The sequence below is a fragment of the Vulpes lagopus genome, chromosome 24, assembly GCF_018345385.1.
Source record: "Vulpes lagopus strain Blue_001 chromosome 24, ASM1834538v1, whole genome shotgun sequence".
NCBI classification, from domain to species: domain Eukaryota; kingdom Metazoa; phylum Chordata; class Mammalia; order Carnivora; family Canidae; genus Vulpes; species Vulpes lagopus.
The window spans coordinates 25,956,657-25,977,909 of NC_054847.1; the positions used below are offsets into that span (position 1 = coordinate 25,956,657).

Here is a 21,253-nt window from a genome sequence, read left to right on the forward strand (position 1 = left end):
TCCTTCCTTCACAACTGGGTGTCCACCTACCTACCCAGAACTTCAGCTAGCTCCCAGGGACATCAGCCAGCCATACAAACAAGACTCCAGATAAAAAGAGGGATTCACTTGATACTAAGAAGAAGCAGGACAGGCATATGCCCAAAGCCATCATGCAATGGAAATATTAAATATCTTTTGATAATTTATACAAAACTTGCAAAGAAGAAGCCTTAAAAAATTGATAGTTGTATTTAATGGTGGTTCACTCAGAAATTGTGATACCAAGTCCCAGAGAAAGGAGATAATCGAAAACGATTTTCAGGTTTTGAGTTACAAATGCTGGAAATTCCTCTTCCTTATAGTATTTACTGGAAGAGCAAAAAGTGTTATAAGCAAAGAGAGTTGGCCAATGAGCATTTTAATCTCCAAACAAGTTACAGACCAAAGAGTTGGACATTTTCAGTGTAAAGTAGCGACAAGTTTTAATGCCACTGATATCTCTGAGACTCTTCTAAGAAATTTCTGAATGCCACATATTCCTGGTGAAATTGGTCTGTTTTATCAATGCTCAGCTAGTCCTATCCTTCTAATTACGAATACAACCAACAACCCTGGCTGCACATTTCTAATAATCTCATGAAGTTTTTGAACTGGCTTCTAATTTGCGACTCTGCTGTGATGGTGAACTATAACCTCAAGTAAAATCCTCTGCTCTAGTTTCTCCAGCTGCAAAATGAAGAAATTAGACTGAAGATCACTAAGAGTTTGTTGTTGTTGTTGTTGTTGTTGTTGTTGTTGTTGTTTTAATTTCTTCTGTACTCTCTAAGGACTGAGTCTGTTCTTTTATAAGAAAAAGTCAACTGCCTAAAACAAAACAAAACAAAACAATTTTGTCTGCATTTGAATGTGGGTGATATTTTTCTCAGATTTCCGTATTTCAGCTAACAGTACAATTTTAAAACTTTGGCATTTCTTTGAGTTCATTCTCCCCCCTTGTCTGCTATTTCCAACAGAATTCATCACCTAATCCTGAACATTCCACTACCACATTGTCTCTTGCTTATGTCTTTTCAAATCCATTCTCATCAGCTGAGACAGAAGCTCCCTCTTCAATTAGCAGAAAATAATTATAACATACACTTTAGGATTTGGTATTATAAAATGAGTTTTGGTATTATAAAAATGAAACGTGGTGGTTTTGAACAGACCCTACTTCTCTCCATAGAATCACGGGGTCTGTTCAGGCTATCAGCTGATATGTTACAAAGCAGATGTGCACTGGGTTTGAGTGGGATGGATATCCCAAACAGATAAATCAGTTCTCTACATGCAAATGAATTAAGAGCAGCAGTCAATACTCATGAACTTAAGAGCTGAATAGGAACAGGAAGCAATGGACTGGACATTGAATTTCAAATGATAGAGATAGTTCCATGGATATACAAAAATACAACGTACAGGAGAGAAGAGGTGTTAAATTGCTCTTTCTTCTCTTGTCGCTGACTAATTATATATAAATCTTAGTGTGTGGCCAAGGGGAAAATAAGAGAAGAAATTCTACCATTCTCATTTTGTGTCTGTCTAAAGAAAAGGACCAAGGTTTCAGCTTAGAACAATAGGCAAGACTGAACGAAGGGACAAGTGTTTCTGCAACTAATGAGCTTACCTTTAATTAAAGAGAATTGTAACTAGGTTTCCTAAATTGAATTCTCACTATTATGTTTGCTAATTTTTATAAGTTCCATATTTAATTGTGCTGATACACAAAATTAGAATCTTCCAAGACAAAAAGTGACAATCATTTAATTAAGAACTAGTTTCATAGGAATATTTATTGATAAAAATAAATTTGTAGGTAACCCTGAGTCAAATATAGTAAGAACAAAAACAACCAAACTTAAGGAAAGCTTATGATTTCTAATCATTCCCAGAAGCACCTCTGCAGATAGCTGCCTTTTAATACAAACCTTGTTAGATGTCAGAAAGGTCTACAATTCACCGTATGTTAAGCCCAAAGTACAGAACCCCCACAGCATACACGACAAAAGTACACACATAGAATAGTACTTGCTTTTAATATTCTTAGCAATATTTCTAAGTAGAATTTTGGTACATAGTCCAATATAGTAAAGATAAGTCAATACTAAAGCAAGCAACACTTTTTAAAATATATATATTTTATTTATTTATTCATGAGAGACACAGGGAGAGAGAGAGAGAGGCAGAGACACAGGCAGAGGGAGAAGCAGGCTCCATGCAGGGAGCCTGACATGGGACTCGATCCCGGGTCTCCAGGATCACACCCCGGGCCGAAGGCGGTGCTAAACCGCTGAGCAACCCAGGCTGCCCACAAGCAAGACTTAAATTTTTTTTTTAATTATAAATTGACATATAGCAAACACCTGTTGCTTCTAAAATTACTGAAGTCATACAGGACCACAATTTGGGGCAAAATTCTTACTCTATAGAAAATTAAATAAATTACATAGAGGTTAATGAAAGCACTAAAGGTATTTTGAAAATTAATATACAAATTAAAGACAATAATAACAAATGCCATTTATTTAATTCCCAGTATGTTTTAAGCATTTTAACAAGTACTTTACATACATATCTCATTTAATTTTCACAATAGGCCAATGAGACTGCTATTATTCCCCCTTCTTTACAGATGAAGGGTGAAAATGAGGTGTGAAAGGTCAAACAACTTTCTGGATATCAACCAAGTGGTTAGCAGAAGAGATGTGAAACACAGCTGTGCCTGATATCAAGTCACTCTTCCTAGGCACTATACCATGTTGCCCTTTCATTATAAACTACTGATCTCAGGAGTCCCTGTCCAAAGGGACAGAAGTGATTCAGTTATTGAACTCTGACAAGACAAAGGAAGGAGTAATTTAATAAATTCCTGCTTATCCAGAAATAAAGAGTTCAAAAGATCTGATATTTTCACAAATTCTACACTAGGAGAAGACAAGTGAAGACAAGTGAAGAAATGACAAGAAACAGAAACTTTGTATTTACTTGGCAAAAATAAATTTGAGCTTTGTCAAGCACATCAAAAGAAAGAGCAGGGGATCCCTGGGTGGCTCAGCAGTTTAGCACCACCTTTGGCCCAGGGCGTGATCCTGGAGTCTGGGGATCAAGTCCCACATCGGGCTCCCTGCATGGAGCCTGCTTCTCCCTCTGCCTGTGTCTCTGCCTCTCTCTCTCTCTCTCTCTCTCTCTTTCTGTGTGCCTCTCATGAATAAATAAATTAACTTAAAAAAAAAAAAAAAGAAAGAGCAAATCCAACCAAAATGTCTAAGGTACAGGTCAATATTGCAGGTCAATATAACAAATCACACACAGTTCTAAATAATGACACTGGGGTAAGAGTGGACACTTCCTGCTGGTCAGTTCCATTTAAATGACCTGCCAATATCTCAGGTTCAACATATAAAACTCTGAATTCCCCACCTTTACACAAGCAAATCTATTCTCAATTCCAACAGAACGGTGTTCTCCTAGTCACTACTAGTCAACCACTTAACAGATATTCTCCTAGTCACTCCTAGTCAATCATTTAACATTTTGAGATTATCCAAGATCATTTCTCCATCCATTAAGTTGCCACTATCAACTTGCCAAGTCTACAACCAGCATATTTATGTGTATGTCCTCTTCCTTAGCTCAAGTCTTCAATAACGTACTCTGGTATTTTTTAAAACCTGTTTCTCTGCATCCTGTTTTCTTTCCCATCAATACTCTAACAATTAACAAATTCCCCATTTTGTGATCTAACAGTGGCTCCCAAATGACCATCAGCTAAAGTCCAAATTCTTCAGCCTTAATTCCCATCTCTAATCTTGCTACCTCTTCACCCACTTGAGTCAAAGGTAATTAATCTCTTCTAGGCCCAGAGATCATTCATTGCCATAAATCTGGTTGTAACTATTCTCTCTCCATAATGTGTGCTTGCACATCCTCTAACCCAATCTCCTTTTCCTCAGAGTAAGAAATAACATGGCATTAATGAAAGCAGCATATTGAAGCCAGACAGTTTTGGTAGCTGTACAATTTCAGGCAAGCTTAACCTTCTGAACCTCACTTTTCCCACTTGTAAAATGAGGATAATAGTACCTAGCTTGCAGGGGTTTGGTAAAGATTAGAAGTCATATACATAAAGTGCATGCCCAGAAAAGGCAGTTGATAAATGATAGCCAGTATTATTATGCCCAAAGCTGAGTCAGTCTTTAATGCCCAGATTAAATGCCATAAAAAGCACTTGTGTTCTTTTTTCTATCTTAAACTTAAAGACACCTGATTATGCCTATCATTTCTACAAAGCTCTTATGATTAAGGACCCTGTCTGCTATATCCTTATATCCTGGAATACCTTCTATTTACCATACAAATAGCAAGCTTTTAATAAATGTTGGGTGAACAAGGCATGAATAAATCTCAAAGGATTAAACTACTGTTAAGCATATTTTATTGTATCTGATTACTCTGAAACATATATATATTTTTTTAATTTTATTTATTTATGATAGTCATACAGAGAGAAAGAGAGAGGCAGAGACACAGGCGGAGGGAGAAGCAGGCTCCATGCGCCGGGAGCCTGACGTGGGATTCGATCCCGGGTCTCCAGGATCGCGCCCTGGGCCAAAGGCAGGCGCCAAACCGCTGCATCACCCAGGGATCCCCTCTGAAACATATTTTTAAAGAATTTCCTATAAAGTGTTTTATCTGGAATTTCTGTGGAATGAGCCATTCTGTGTTAAGAGATTATTCTGGGAGTTTACTGCTGAATGGTACATTCCAAATAATTTATTGTTTTAGTGGAAAACTATCTAAAACACTCTCCAGCACTCTTCACAAGAACACTGAACAACTACAATGACTTCTGCACCGATCACCCCACACACCATTCCACACTGTAGCGCCACAAGGAATGCATACATATCACAGGTGCCAGGCAGATGTGGAAACAGCCCGTGTAACTGGCCAAGGCATTGCTGAATTATGCCCTCTCATGTGCTGCGGTTATGTGGATTGATAGGATATAATACAGTCCTTACCCCTTGTCTGAATTATTGGCAATCTTCAGAGCCTCGGATGTTTTACAAAATTATTAGGGTTTTCAAAATTTTGTCCCCCCTCACTTTTGAGGTTGGAATCATGCTGAATGGGTGTCAAACATAACCAAAAAGCCTGTCAAACATAACCAAAATGGTGATGATGGGAGTATAAATAAAATCACTACCATTTACTAAACATTACTAGGTTGCAGGCACAGAGCTCAGTCAGCACACTGTAATAATTATCTGAATTGGTGCAATAAATCCAAGAGGTGGGAACTATTTCGATTCCCATTTTACAGATGGGAACACAGAAGTTCTAGGAGGTTAAGTGATTTGCTCTACGCTGAGCAGTAGTAGTAAGTGGTATAAGACAAACTAGATTGCTGCGCACCATCCTGCTGACTCCCACTTTTTATGCAGCATTACCCCAAATGGAATGATTTGAATTGAGTGCTTTTTAGGAAGATAACCAAAGCTTGGTCTTTTAAACATCAAAGTAATTTATTTGAAATCTTTCTAACGTGCATTTACATAGCCCTCATGTAATGAACAGAGTATGTAACATAAATTGTTCTTGCCTGGATGGATCTACATTGATGATCATTCCTTACACTATAGGAAGCTTAGTAATGGCCTCTATGCCCACGAAGGGAAGAGATCCTAAGTGGCCTTTTGCTGAATTCCCCCCAACTATGGTTTAAATTTGTTGAATGATATTCATTCTCATTTTGTAGCAGCCCTGCTCCATGATTCCTTTTGGATGGATGATGTAGTCCCTAGCTAAGCATGTTCTCTAATTTTTAGTTATTCCTCCGCCCTGTGATCTGTGGCCTTTGCTTCTTGCCTCCCAGATTACTTTGGACGGGACAATGAGGAACTTTAAAAAAAAAATGTACATCAAGTCTCTGATGTACAATGATGCCAAACATTCTCTATACTTGAAAACAGGGGTAAATCATCTTATAAAAGGATAATTTTTGTTGCTGCTGCTGCTGAATTTAGAGCACTTCTTTTGGGTAGGGTTATTGTTATTGTATAAATTGAAGAGAGCAGAAATCTAATTGCAGTAATTAGGCATTAACATGAATGATAATTTCACTAAAAATACGAGTTTGAGTAAGCAAGAGTTTGTTCTTTGTAACTTCAGGCCAACAAAGGAATTGTATATATGCTGAAACCAAACTCTTTTCTTAACAAGAATAGTAAGAGGAAGATGGTTAGAATATAACACAGCATGAAAGATTTGCATTAGATATAAAGGAGATTTCGTGAAAGTGAGTGGTGTTAAACATTGGAATGATTTATCAAAAGTTTTTTTTTAGTACAGTGATTCTATAAAAATTTTTTTAAATGACATTCAAACGAAACACATTTTTGCATTCATTTTGAAGAGCCAAAATAATTGTTAGCAAATATGGATATGTTTAAATTTGTAAAAGCAAAACTTTTCTTCTTCTACTTCAAACCTAGATTAATATTCAAGAAGACAGTACCCACTTCATTATTTCACACAGCAAAGGCAGTATTTTATTAATATGTCTAACTAGTGCTTTCTCAAAATATCTGAGAAATATGACCACATGTGGTAAGAAGATTAAGGTGTTTTCTGGCAACCCCGCCAAAAGCAGAACTCTTGACTGCAGAAAACAAAGTTTTCTGTGGGGAGCCATGGGGGCTGCCTTCTGTCCTATCAATCCCCGAATTCTCAAATTACAGATCTGCTGTTGTTTTCTGACACATCTGTTTTGCAATGTAAAATAGTGTTTTTTTTTTAATAAGAATTCTTCAAAAAGCCCTTAGGCTCCTCGCCTTTGTTTGCACAGCCTGAGAGTTTTCATTTAAAGTTTTCACACTGTTTTTAAAATTCTCCGTTTTTGTTTCTAAAATAGTTACGTGAAGTCCATAGACCTCTGTTCTAGCATCACATTTTAGCAACATAGGTGGAGAGGTACACGCAGAGAAATTCTTATGGTTTCCATAACTGAGATTACTCCAAATGACCAACATTGTTTTCCTCTCTCCTTTGCTGTCAAAAACGCAATACAGAGGAGGAAAGCAGAGATGCTTTTTATATAATTCCGATTCCCAGGATGCAAAATCTATTCTGAAATGAGGAAACTCACAGGTAAAACCTACTACTGTTCATTCAGGCAACTCTGACAAACCAATATTGTGGGAAATAGGAATACATAACGAAATGATTACAGAAGCATATGAAATTGTTCTCTATTGATCACAAGATTGATACTTGATATTCTCTGTGATGACTAAATGGAATCTGAACCCTAGGAAAGAGCTCCTCTTTTTCCATCTAAAGTATACATTCTTCAATTTGTTCCAAGTCCAAACTTCAACTCCTAAGGAAATACCATCCACTCATCCCTTCATTAAAAAATAAATGATTTTTTTATGGTCTCCCCTGGAAACACACACATTTGATCAATTATGTGTAACTATAATAAAGAAATTTAAGCTTCTTTTGCAATATAATGGCACTGAGAACGCAAACGTGATAAATATATACAAGTATCAGGACTTGACAGTCTTGAGCCTTTATCTCTTCACCTTTAATCCAACTGAATGTTACTTGAAGCAGAGGATATCTACTTTGACATTCCCACTCATGGCTCCCTGATGGAATTCCTTGGGAAAACTGATCTTTTTCAAGGATAAAAATATCACTTTGTAATCCACTATATTTGTATAATACATTCTTATGTGATCCAATTTGTTGGGAGTGGGGATAATCTCACTCTATGAAAATCATGAATGGTCCCTCAGCACCAAATCCTGTAGGGGAGACAGATGGAAGAAGTGTGATGATAGGCTGACACAGTCAACTCCATCCTAAACATCTAATGTGATGGATTAGGCACAGCCCAATAAGACAGGTGCCATGCTATAAGCTAAGTTGTAAGGGAAGAGAGTTTGGAAAAATTAGAGATATTTACAAGTAGAAAAAAAATGGTTTTTCTGATACACAAAATAATGGTCTGAGCCTATTACTGTTTTCTTAATGTATTCTTTTTTCTATTCTGCTTCTTTGGGGCTATCTTCAATTTACTATCAGATTTTTTTTTTTTTAATTTCTCATTCCTCTTCAGGTATCCTCTTTTTAAATACTTCAACCTTTTAAAAGTCTGATTTCTTTCTTTTTCTTTTTTTTAAGATTTTTAATTTATTTATTCATGAGAGACAGAGAGAGAGAGAGAGAGAGAGAGAGAGAGGCAGAGACACAGGCAGAGGGAGGAGCAGGCACCACGCAGGGAGCCCGATGTGGGACTTGATCCCGGGTCTCCAGGATCACACCCTGCGCTGAAGGCAGCACTAAACTGCTGAGCCACCCCGGCTGCCCAAAAGTCTGCTTTCTAAAGCCTTGTGTCCTTTCTTTCATAACGTTACCATGACATGCTCCCTTTACTCAATATTTCTGTTGATTCTCTTTTATAAATCATTTGTTCTTCACTGGTCAGAGTCAAATGCCAGGGAACAGAACCTCTTTGGGGGGCACAGCCAATATAGAAAAAAACGTTAAGAATTTAGGTTCTAAAATCGGATAAAAAAAATGTTTGATCTCTTGTTTTACCTTTACTATCTGTATGACCGTAGGCAAAAAGTTGTTTCTATTCTCTATGGCTGAGTTTCTTCAACTATAAATGGAAAATAGCTTTCAGGATTGTTGGAAGAATAAAATGCTAAAATACACAGAACAAGCTTAGCACAATGTAGGGCTAAAATAAGAACCAGTAAGGTTAGCTGTTATGGTTAACTCTACCTTCTAAAGATGACTCTGTCAGAAAGCAAGTTGCAAATTCCTCTGATGTTCTGATTTCATTAGACTGAGAGTTGCACCAAGGCCTGGTGCAACTAAAATCCCCTAGTTGTACTCGGCCTTGCCTGTTTGGCAGTTACGTGATCTAGAGTAGGAAAATACCGGCTTTCTCTAGCCAATGTCTAACTCTGTTGGCTGCAGGACTGCTTCCTTTATTCTTTATATCACATAGCCATCAGCACCATGGAGTTCCACGTGAAATCTGCCTTCTTGATAAATATACAGTGAAATTTCCTTCATTTTCAATCTAATCTCTACCCTCTAACACAGCATAGACTTCCTAGTCATGAGCCTCATCTCAACAAGTCTTGAGATCATACTTATCTTCTAGCATGCCACAAGATGAATGTTTGTAGTCCTTCAGAATTCATGTTAAAATCCTACCCTGCCCCCATATGTGATGGTAACAGGAGGTGAGTCCTTTGGGAGATAATCTCATCATGAAGGTGGATCCCTCATCGATGGGATTAGTGTCTTTATAAAAGAGACTCCAGAGAGCTCCCTCACTCCCTTCATCATATAAAAACACAGCACAAACACAGAAAACAGAACTTCACCAGACACCAAATCTGCCAGAGGCTTAATCTTGGACTTGCCGGGCTCCAGAACTATGAGAAATAAACTCCTGTTGTTGATTAGCCACCCAGTCTACGGTATTCTGTTACAGCAGTCAAAACAGGCTAAAGCATGGTATTAATATTGAAAATTAGGTCTTGTTGACCACTGATCATCTGGCAGGCCTGGATGCCTTCAGTACCAGAGGAGCTAATGTATACGCCAGCAGCAAGGGGAGATCTAGTCCATAAAATGGCTCCAATCAGGAAGATCTAAAAAAGAGAGCCTACTGAAATATTCCCTGGTCACCTAAGCTTACAGATATTACAACTGTATGGGAAGGGTTTAGAAGTTCACTGTCTTCCTTTAGGTGAATATGGCTCGTGTACATTCTAGAGTGAGGCATGATGTCTACCTGCATTTGCTATTATTTATAATTTCTGCCAACAATGGGTTATGCACTTCCCTCCATTCTTACACAGGATTTACTGGCTATCATTTTATCTTTTGTAATACATAACAGCCATCCATGTGATGTACAAGCTGTACAATCATGGAGAAATGTCTGCAGGGGTTCTTCAACGTGCACAGTTGCCTGCCCTGCCATAGAATGGCTCCGGGCTGCTAGGCTTTTTCACTTCTCATATATTTTTTTTTTTAATAGTTTATCTCTCTCCTCCCTTGTTGTCAAGCTGTCAGTCAGCTGTCACTTCTTACTGCTGTCAGTGAGCCTGCCTTTATCGCACCCCCAATGTGATGCTGCTAATCTGCTGTCAGCTGAGAAATCAGATAATCAAGACCTCTGAAATTGCATTCACAATAAGTGGTGGGCTGAGCACAGGATGGAGATTTTGAGATATGAGTTCCAGTTCTTGCTCTGTCTGTATCTAGCTGTGTGGTTACCAGGAGACACTTAACTTCTCTGAACCTTAGTGCTTCCACCCACAAAATGAGGAGCAGAATCTGTGTGTGTGTGTGTGTGTGTGTGTGTGTGTGTCAGAGACAGAGACAAAGAGAGACAAAGAGGAAAGGAAAGAGATCTCATCCAAACTTGGGATTCTAACTTTCTCTGTCTACTAGAAAGAACATATGAAACTTTGCTGTGAGTTAACAGAATGCAGAATGGGGTACCACTGACTCTTTGTCAAATTTCAAGGATATGTTTTAGTCATCACTTTATTTAACCTTGGTCCTCTGAATTCACTACTGACCTCATCTTCTTAAAACCCTCTTCCCTTTGCTCCAGAGGGTAATTCTCTCAGTTTTGGCCTCCTGACTCTTTTCTTCTCCTTTCAATCCTGGGCTCTTCCTCCAACAACCCTTTAAGTGTTAAGAGTGCCAAAGGCCAGTCTGAAGTTCAAAGCCAGGGTAATGATGAGAAACCAGCAACAAGCCCGAGAAGTAGCAACCTGAGCGTTCTAGGAATCAACCGAAGAATGTGTCACGGTGTGTCAATGCTGCTGAAATGTTAAAGAAGATGAGCACTGAGAATTGATTCCAGGATTTAGAGAGGCATGGAAGTCATTGGTAACCTTGACAAAAACAGTTTCAGTGAAGTAGCTATAAGAGGGAACAATAGGAATAAAAATGGAAGCAAGTATAAACAACTCTTTCAGGAGCTTTTGCTACTAACAGAGAGAAAAGGAACAGGCAATACCAGAAGGGTGAAGTGGAATCAAGAAAGAATTTTTTATTTTTAAAGATGTAAAACAAATGGCATTTTTCTTATGCTGACAGTAATGATCCAAAAGACAGGAAAACTGATGATGCAGAACAGAGAAGGACAGATTGCTAGGACAGTGGTCCTTAGGTATGCACGAAGGAGGGACTCTGGTGGAAGCAAAGTCAGTTCATCCATATTAATAGGTGTGAAGATAAAGAAGATGCACCTAGAAGCACATGGATGGGCAGATGTGGCGGTGGCAGCATATAGAAATTCTCTGCTGACTGCTTCTGTTTTCTCAGTCATGATCTGAGAATGAAGATATAATATTTGTTATCAGAAGTTTACAAAGCAAGAAAAATGCATGATTAGTTATCTAGAAGATGGGAAATGTGGTCTGCTTGCCAGGCAGCTCAGAGGGACCAGATGAATTCAGAGTAGACTAATAAGTATAGCTGGATGTTTCCCTCCTAATTAGATTAAAGGAAAAGTGCCAAAGAAAAAAAAGAGAGTATATGCAAGACAGCAAGTAACATGATCAAATATGTTGGTTGAGCTCAAGGAGGAAGGAGCAAACTTGGGACAAGAAAAGAATCAAAATAAGGAGTTGGCTGCATCAATGGATGGTAGGTTCCTGTGAGGCCCAAAGACTGAGTCAGGATAAGAAACAGGATAATAAATGAACCTCTTTAGATTAGGCTGCTCCTTTGGCAGGGTTCTCCATTTTCATGTGCTGATTAAGACAGGGTAGAGAGGAAGAGGGTGCTTTATATTCAGCTGGCAGTAAATGTGCTAGGTTATATAACAGTGGGAGTGGGGAAATTAATAAGATGAAGTTGTCTTTACTACGGGGACTATTATATACCAGGCATTTCACATATGCATTATTTCATTTAGTCACTATGCAATGCCTATGAGGTGATAAGGTAAATATAATCATAATATTAAAGAACCTAAGTTCAGGGTCATTACACTGACATAGGTCATAGAGCTAGTAAGTGGTAGTTAAGACTCAAATGCATGTAAGTACACCTCCAGTGTTTAAGAGCTTTCCTATCTCCAAATGTTTAATACACATGACAGTTTGTTTAAAAAAAAGATATTTATTAATTTATTTAGAGCATAAACAGGGGGAGGGGCAGAGGGACTGAAGAGGGAATCTCAAGCCAACTCCCTGCTGAGTACAGAGCCTGATGGAGGGCTTGATCTCATAACTCTGAGATCATGACTTAAGCCAAAACCAAGAGTTAACTGACTGAGCCACCCTGGCACCCCAAATACATATAATGATAGTTTAAAGTGATATTCTTTCTTGCTATTATTTTTCTGGTCCATGAGAAAGACAAGGCAGTGAGGAGGGCAATAGGTAACAGCAGTTGCCAGGAAGCCCAATATTACTGACATCCTATGTGACCGACATGCTCTGAATTTTAACTGTTATAAGCTTTAGAAATCCTCATATTTTTTGCTGAAATACAGCTTTTCCCCTTCTCTGACTAATACCCATTATAGTATATACGTTGTATTATAGCATATTGTATTAATAATTTAATTACATCTTCTACTTTGTTTTTACTTAAATTTATTTTTGCCATGACCAAATAATATTTATATAGGGAGAAAGATAGAAGCATTTGAAAGTTTTTTTTTTTAATCATCTTGGTTATGTTGCCTTTGGAATTACTAAATATTTTTCAACATCTCAACAAAATAATACTCTTTTAAGACTGCAGGCATTAGAATGATTGTCATTCATGCAAATAATCACTTACTTACACTATATGAGTTTGGGTTGGATAAAGCAAATTACCATTTGAAAATAATTCAAATAACACTCTGGGCTAAGACCTTGCTTATGAATGTTATCTTGGCCACAATATTTCTTAACCTTTTTCCATTTAGCTAGATTTATTTATGGTAATATAGTCCAAATTAATAAACTATTCAATTGCCACAGGTGTATTAAACATATGATGTTGTAAGGATATATCAGATGCAAATGAATTTTAAAACATAGTATTTATCTGGAATTCTATAGTGGTAATAATTAAGATGTAGTATAATCACCTACTCAAAGATGTACATTTTGAGTATATATTATATGAAAACCTTGAAAACATGTCACAAAATAAAGTTCATATCTTAAAGTATGACCTAAAATATAAACTGTGTTTTAACTAATCATAGATCTGAAGGATAACAATTATATTTTCCAAAAGTTGAAATTGTCTCATCCCACATATATATATGCACAAATACACATTATTTATGCATATACATATTTATACATATACAAATATATAACTGGAAATCAATCTTGATCTTAGCTTCATTTGGCCTGAGAGTTGTCAAAACTGCAAATAAACTATTAAATGTTTTTGACAAATAACCTATAGTGATAGGAAGCTTGAAGAGTTAAACAGAAAACTGAATAAAAAATCATAGAGTTTAAACTTTAATTTAGTCTGTGACCATAGTCAGCAGTGTGAGTACAAGCCAGTCTTTGCTTCTCTGGGCCTCTGCGTTCTGAACTCCATAAAGTAAGAATTGGGCAAGGTTGTCTGACTTAAATTTTATGACTCACTAACTTGATTTGGTATTAGGCAGATTTTCTTCAATGAAATATTAACTAGTAAAACACTCAAATAAATCAGCATTAAGAGTGCTGATGAGGACTACTGATCCCACAGCAAAATCTGGGTGAACTCAGTAAATCTAGAACACAGAGAGTAATTCAGACCTCCTGCATAACATGCATAGACATTAAATTGTTTCCTGCCTTCATTTCAGGGATGGGGAAGAAACAGCTGTCCCTGAACTTCTTTTAAGGGCATCATGAGTTACAAACAGCAGCATCCCCAGCTAGTATGAGTCCCACTGAAGTAAACTTTCTGTTCACATGGGGGAAATATTCCTACTGGTGATAAAAACCGTTTTGCTAGGTTTAATCAGAAGTGAAAAGGAATTTGAGAATGTTCCCTTTGAGCCACATCATCCACTGCTAATTCAGGGTGGGCCCAGCAACAAGGGTAATAAAAAATGTCCTTAGTAACAGAGGAAGAGAAATGGCAATTAAATGTATTTGCAACCTAATGTGGAAGACCTACTCTTAATTAAGATAATATGAATAAAAGAAATGGAAGAAGGGAAAAAAATAGAAGAAAATAGCATGGGAAATGAAAGTAACCCAAGCAGTGAAATTTAACATTGATTTACTTAGAGTGGTTGCTATATACATATAAACCCATGAGCATAAGCTGAATACAAAGGTTGAGAAATATGCTTGACAATGACTTCTGTAACAAAACAACAAATAAAGAAACAAAACAGGAAGTGTCAAAAAAGCCAACGCAGCTTGCTTGAGGAAACCAATAAATAACAGAAAACAAAGGATGAACTCAATATTAGAACTAAACGTTCAGTGATTGGTTGGACACAGGACCATTTAAAATGTTTGTAAATCACAGCATGTTGAAATAGAACTCGATTCTCTAATTAACCATGCTCATGCTGAAAAGTTATAATTGGCAAGAATGCCACCAATTTCTATACATTTGGGGAATAATTTATGACACAATATTGAAAATGGAGTCAAACATACTGACCTGCTCACATCAGGAAACCTGATGGGAAAGTAAATAACTTGGCACTTAGGTCTGATGATGCTTTCCAGATCCTTGGGTCTGTGATCAGGAATCAGCTTCATAAATTTTCCAATAGAGGTGAGAAATGACTCCATGTTAAAAATCGAGTTGAATACCACCACGTCAGCCACCAGGCTGTAAAGGGAAGGGATAAATGCAAACGATGAACCCACAGTCATTCACAGTTATCTTTTATAAGCCTAAAACCTCTGTGTTAATTAGAGTTTATACTGTACTTGGGTTTGCAAAGAACTCTACACTTCCCATCAGTATTTACTACATCGCTTCTAATAGATAAGTTAGTTTCATTCCCATTCCATCATGGTAGGTTAGATTGCTGGCATCAGGGAGGAAAGGCAAGAGAGGAATTAAATGATTTATTGGGTTCTTATGAGGCTTCAAGCAAAGTTTATTTTTTTTTGCAGTGTCAGGATTTTCTATATTATCAACAACAGTAAGTACATCAGGAACTTTTCCTTTGTGGCCCAAATGCCCACGTCGGATTTCTATGTCAGTGACACATATCGTTTTACGCCATACTGTTGACAACAGAACACATGCCATACTTTTCAGTACCTTCAAGGAGAGTAGTTCAGATAAAGCTATTTCACATAAGAGCATACCTTTCAACGTGTGGTTAAAGTCTATTTCTTGTTTAATCGTTTCTTCAAGAAATCATTAGGTTTTTTAAAGTTCTGGAACTATACAGGAAGGATTATATGGGATCTCCACAAATAACTTATTTTACGATTAGAATATATTTGGGGTAGTCTAAGAAGAGGGGCCACAACACCATGGGCCCTTAAAATTAAACAAAATAAATATATTATCCATTACTTTTGATGGAAAGATTGTATTCCTCCCCTTACTATTTTTTAAATACAAATAATCCAAAATACATTGTTATAAGGAAATGTGAAAACAAATTTTAAGTGTCATAAATATGTCAGCATTGTTCAGAACTGCCTAGAACATTTTGTTGAAGAACAATGAACACAAATGATAACTATGGGCAAGCCGGATAAAACCTGAATATGTAGCATGTTCCCTTTATGAGTAAAAAAACCTGACTTAATAAATAACTGCTTTGATTTTTTAACATGGTCCTCTTTGCTTTAAGCAATGATTCCATGTCAGTCTCACTGTCACTGGATCTCAGTAAAATGCACACAAATGTTTTAATGAGAAGGTACATAAGCCCAAATAGCAGTTAGTTTGATTTCACCTTGAAAGTGACAAATCAAGAAAAGTCCATAAAAAGACACAAAAGTCCATAAACCTATAAAACACAAATTAACAGGCAGAGCTTACAGAATAGGAATATCAATAGCAAACCCTCCGTTTACTGAGGGCAGCCAAAGTTCCTATTATTAATACACAGCAGAATGAAAAACCTACAAAGGAATGTTGAATTGCCACCTTTATGCCTCCCCTGCAAAACTGTTTTTCCCTACAAGTATTTTTTTTTAGTTGCAACCTAGTGGAAATTTGGGGGTAGGGGTGAGAACAGCATGGATAATACAAAAGAATGTCACAGAAGTGCTGACACAACACCAAGCAATAAGGAAGCCAATATAATAATATACCAAAAGTTGAAGGATGTTTTACAGCTAGTCTGTTTTCACCATATGTCACATATTGTAATAGCGACCCACAGGTCATAATATACAGTTACGACATGTGTTCATAAGTCAGAGGGTTAGTGAAACCTCTATTTAAGGTGAGTGCTTATGCCAGTCACCTCTGAGGTCCTTAACTGCCACTCGGTCAGGAAAGAAATCCGACAGTGCCAACAAAAGCAGAAGTCAGCAAGAAAACTAAAGAAACATTTGAGGAAGCAAGACTCATACTTTTCAAAGAGAATCTGAAACAGGACTGCCTTCTGACACTCTTATTTGTCCTCTGGACAACTGCAAACCATTTTTTTTCTCATTAAGAGTCCAACCAATGATTGAGTCTACTTCTTTCTCCCAGAGCTTGTCTATCAGTTTACCCTCTTGAGAAGAGCAATGCTGGAAAATCATGTATGAGCTTTTATAGTCTCATTCCTTTTGAGGAAAAACAATCTTTTATAAAATAGATGAGGGGCAGTGAGCTAAATTTTTTTATAGATATCTGCCCTCATAGGGCATGCAACCCAACTACTTATACTCTTAAAAACCCAGTCTATGCTAAATTAAAGATCCAAGACAGTCTACAGAAATATTCTTTTCATGCACTTCCTCTCTGATATGAGTGGGTGTAACTTCCATTAACTTTAAAGCCACCCATAAAGGGAAAAAATAGACTTAATTTTTTCCCCAGTTATTTCTCAGGGGTAATAAACACACACTATCTGAGGAAAAGAATGATGCTAATTCAAGAAATCAAAAGAATATTACAAATGTTTTCCATATTGATAAAGCACAAAATGATTTTATTTTTGTTTTTAAAACATATTTCCCTTCTCAGTTTCAATATAAAATAAAGTATTTTAATTTTATTATGAAATTTTAAAACGGTTGCTTTTTTATGAGACATTTGACGTGAAGCAGTTCCACTCTATTTTGATGGCACTGCTACTTCACAATTGAAGCAGCTTGTAAAAATGATTGCAGGAAAACATTTACGAAATACTCGAAACACAGAAATATTACCATATAGTTGTTTTTCTATGTCAACTAAACTATGGAATATGCTTGTAAGAGTTGGGAGTCTGTTTAAACACATCATCAATCCCAATTGCTAAATAACATTAAAAAAAGGTGAGTAAGATGTATCCAATCACTGCCAACCTGATTCTATTCGATTGCTGCAGTTATATGAATAGGATCCAATACCAAAGCCGTTTCAGAGTTGTTATTAACTTCTTTCATTAACTAAGCTTCAAGAGATACACTTTGTTGAAGTAACAACAGAGAAGGACCATCACCTTTGAAATGTCATGGTATTTTAAGGCTGTGCAATTTCAGAGGACTCAATGAGGGGAAAAAAAAAAAAAACAACCACCTAAAGATTCATTTTCCATAGTTTCCTCTTACAAACAATAAAAAAAACAGGACAAAAACTCCTTGCTCTAATATGCTCTAATTTTTATTTCTTCCTCTGTAAATTTTTATGTTGACTTCAGCTGGATATACTGAAAGTGGCTGGTAAATGAAAACTAACTGTTCTAAAAAGTATTGTTTAAACAATACATGATGGAATCAAGGGGTGAAGAAGGTCTCTTGTCGACATTTTGATTCTGTTTTGATTGTTGTAGAAAATAGGTAACTTGTTCAACATATAATTAGATTGTTACACACATGTATCTTAAAAGGGATTAGCCGTTTTCATATCTATATATCTGTATAGATATATAGTAAAGGCACAAGCAATTACTACCATGTAAGGTATGTTTAAACATACACACCTACCTTAAGGAGTTTTTAAAATAAGTGTATGGTAGGTCTCCAGATTTAAAAGCTAACTATAAAAAAAAAGGGGGGACAAAGGTCTAAATATAATGATATAATCTATACCTACCATGAGAGAATTTGGTTGTATCCATATTGAAAATCCCTCTCCTGACATTTCTTGACAGGATATACCAATTGGTTCTCATGGAAGTACAGAATCTTTTTCAATTTTCCAAGGTCAGGCCGAAGGGCAGCCAGTTCGGTCAGGTTCAGCACTGAGCTTGAAAAGAGGATCCTAGGAAACAAGGAAATTAAAGTTTACTGACCCAAGCATGCGTGAAGTGGTCATCCTTCACCTTTCTCCCCTTTTCCCTCTTCCTACCCCAAGAAAAACATATCCCCTATAGGGACACATCAATAGTTATGCCTTAATACCATGTAGCAGCATTCTAAGTTTTGATCTCTTAAAAAGCAGCTGCTAAGAACTATAAAAGCCATGAATCTCATTGGTCTTCTCAGCTCAGTTACTGGGAGATGCAAAAAAAAAAAAAAGAAAAAGAAAAAGAAAAAAAAAGCCGGATGGATTTTATTGAAAAAGGCAAGAAAAGCTCTATCTGTGAAGGACAAATGGAACAAAGATAAGGCTGACTGGGGAATACTTTGCTTGCCAGTTTCATTACACTTTACTTCTTTATGCAACCAACTACTGAAATTCAATATATGAGCAGGAATTGCACATGTTCATGTTATGACATAAACCCTTTTGATTTATGCAATAGACTTATCAAGTGTGGTCTTTTTTTCTTGGCATGTTTTCTTCACTGTCCCTCTCCTTCCCCCCACCCCTTTATTTTAACCATCCTGCAATATTTCGTGTTTTTTAAAAAATATTTTATCCTCCATTACTGGACTGTTAATGGCATCAGACGTGTCAACTATAAAACTCCTTATATAAAACATAAATATTAAAAAAGGAAGAAAGCTATTCCTTATCTTTGTGAAAAAAAGGAACCTGAAAGCTTACCCACCATGTTTATAAATGAAACTGTATATTTACTCATTCACTCCACAAACATTTACCAAATGCCTACTGTGTGCCAGAGTCTAACAGGAAGAACAGAAAAGATGAAACAAGAGAGCCCACCACGATAAATGCTGCCTGCAACAGTGACATTAGCAAGGAATTAAGAGGAACAAACAAGAAAGGAGTAATAACTATCTAGGACAACCTGGAAATGTTTCCCTAATGAGGTATACCACATATGGACACAAAAGAGGGACAAATTACAGTCTCTGAATAGCTGAAGACATTTCAATGGCACAATTTTGATGTAATGCCACCTTTATAACATAATGTAGCATCATTTGACCCTTACAGTTTTAATTCCCATTCTAAAAAATGAGGATCAAGAAGGTTAAGAGTTTTTGTGTTTATTTTCCCCCTGGAATCACATTGGTAGAGAGTAGCAAAGCAGAAACTCCTGGTCTTCTAGGCCTGACGTACTTTTCATTATACCATGGATATGAATTGGTTGTGGGCCACTTACACTGCAAATGCTTTTTTCTGTACTTAATAAATACAAAATATTATACTTGTTATTACCATGATTACAACTACTATAAATTCTCCCTTGCTGACAAGCCAAATGGCTAACTTCAGGTGTTTATATGATCTGCAGCACTAGCCTTTCACATAAGAAGAAGGATTACATGATAAGTGCATATATCATAAATAGGAATTCTAGTGTCTTCTTCATGGACTAAAATAGGTACATAAGACCAAAAGGCAGTGATCTCTCTTTAAGCCCATACTGCTATATTAATGTCATGGTTTAATGCTTTGAAGTAAAAAATCTTACAAAGGAGATGTATTTATTTTTTAATTGTCTATTTGTACTCAACTAAAGCAAACAGAAAAACTGTGATGAAAAAAATTGCCCTATTTTGTCCAAAAATATTCCCACCACCACAATCAAGTATAAGCCTTTCTAAAACTGCAGAGATAGAAAATTCTGCAATATGAAGATATTCGCTTATTTACAAATCTGATCCTTAGTAGAGAGAATAATAAAATATTAATCTCAATCAATCAATATTTTCCTTAAAAGAAAATGGATGATGACTTGTGGGTCTAATTATTGAGTAATACCCCTACTCTCCCTCCATACAATACTATTGTAAGCAATGACTCATTCTTAATCATGAGACCTGAGCAAGGTTTTTTACACACAAGGCCAAAAAATTCATTAAATGCAGCCCCCATATTACTTATTAACTACAAAGAAAAAAATAGTACCTTAATGGACAAATTTGGTAGACATCAATTTACCCAAGTCATCAAACTTAATATGAACAATAATAGGACAAATGATATGTATTTCCCAGTGTGATACACTGACAAAGATACAAATAACCAGTGTAGTATTCCTGCCAAAAAATGCCTGATCTGAATTTGGTCATGAGGAGACAATCAGATAAAAAATCTACAAAATAACAGGGCTTGATTTCCAGAAATGATAGTGGCATAAAGAAAAGATTAAAGGAAAATGGACACCAAAACAAAATGCAATATTTGATTCTTGATTGGGACAAGACAGTTATAAATGACATTATGAGGAAAATAGGGAAACTCTGCATATGGACTCAGTTAAAGAATATAAATTTTTATCAATTAAATTTCTTAATGTAATAATTTTATTACGGTCATTTTTGAGAATCTACTTATTCTTAGGAGACACACTAAATTATTTACATGTGAAATGTCACCATGTCTACGACCAATTCTTACATGGTTCAGTTAAAAGGCTACTAATAACAATAAATATTCCTATGTATATATTTGCATAGAGATACAAAATGTATAAAATGTTAATCTAGTCAATTAATCTAGATGAATGGTATATTGTAACTCACTGGCCTAGTCTTCAAATTTTTGTTTTGTTACACATTTACAAAATTACAAATTTGAGGAAATATGCATTAAATGGCAGTAAGTAGAAGGGAAAAATACATTCCATAAAAAATAAACCCATTATATATGTATTTCTAGTCATAATCCAATTGTTAATTTCCTACATGAAAATTATCCTCAGGATGGACCATCTGTAGCAAATGTTTAACCAAGAAGAGTCCTT

The 21,253-nt window shown here is 36.3% G+C and overlaps 1 protein-coding gene across 13 annotated transcripts in view; it reads right to left on the bottom strand.

The window, feature by feature from the left end:
- The window catches only part of GTDC1 (glycosyltransferase like domain containing 1), a 387,156-nt gene that overhangs the window by 179,730 nt on the left and 186,173 nt on the right, over positions 1-21,253 (bottom strand). For all 13 annotated transcript variants that reach the window (XR_005985414.1, XM_041739303.1, XM_041739297.1 and 10 more), the window contains 2 exons: positions 18,247-18,414; positions 14,704-14,877 (listed from right to left, as the gene is read on the bottom strand). Coding sequence is in view for 12 of the 13 variants with exons in the window: in XM_041739303.1 (XP_041595237.1) it covers positions 14,704-14,877; positions 18,247-18,414 (342 nt within the window). In the remaining variant the exon portion in view is untranslated. The remainder of the gene's footprint in view (positions 1-14,703; positions 14,878-18,246; positions 18,415-21,253) is intronic.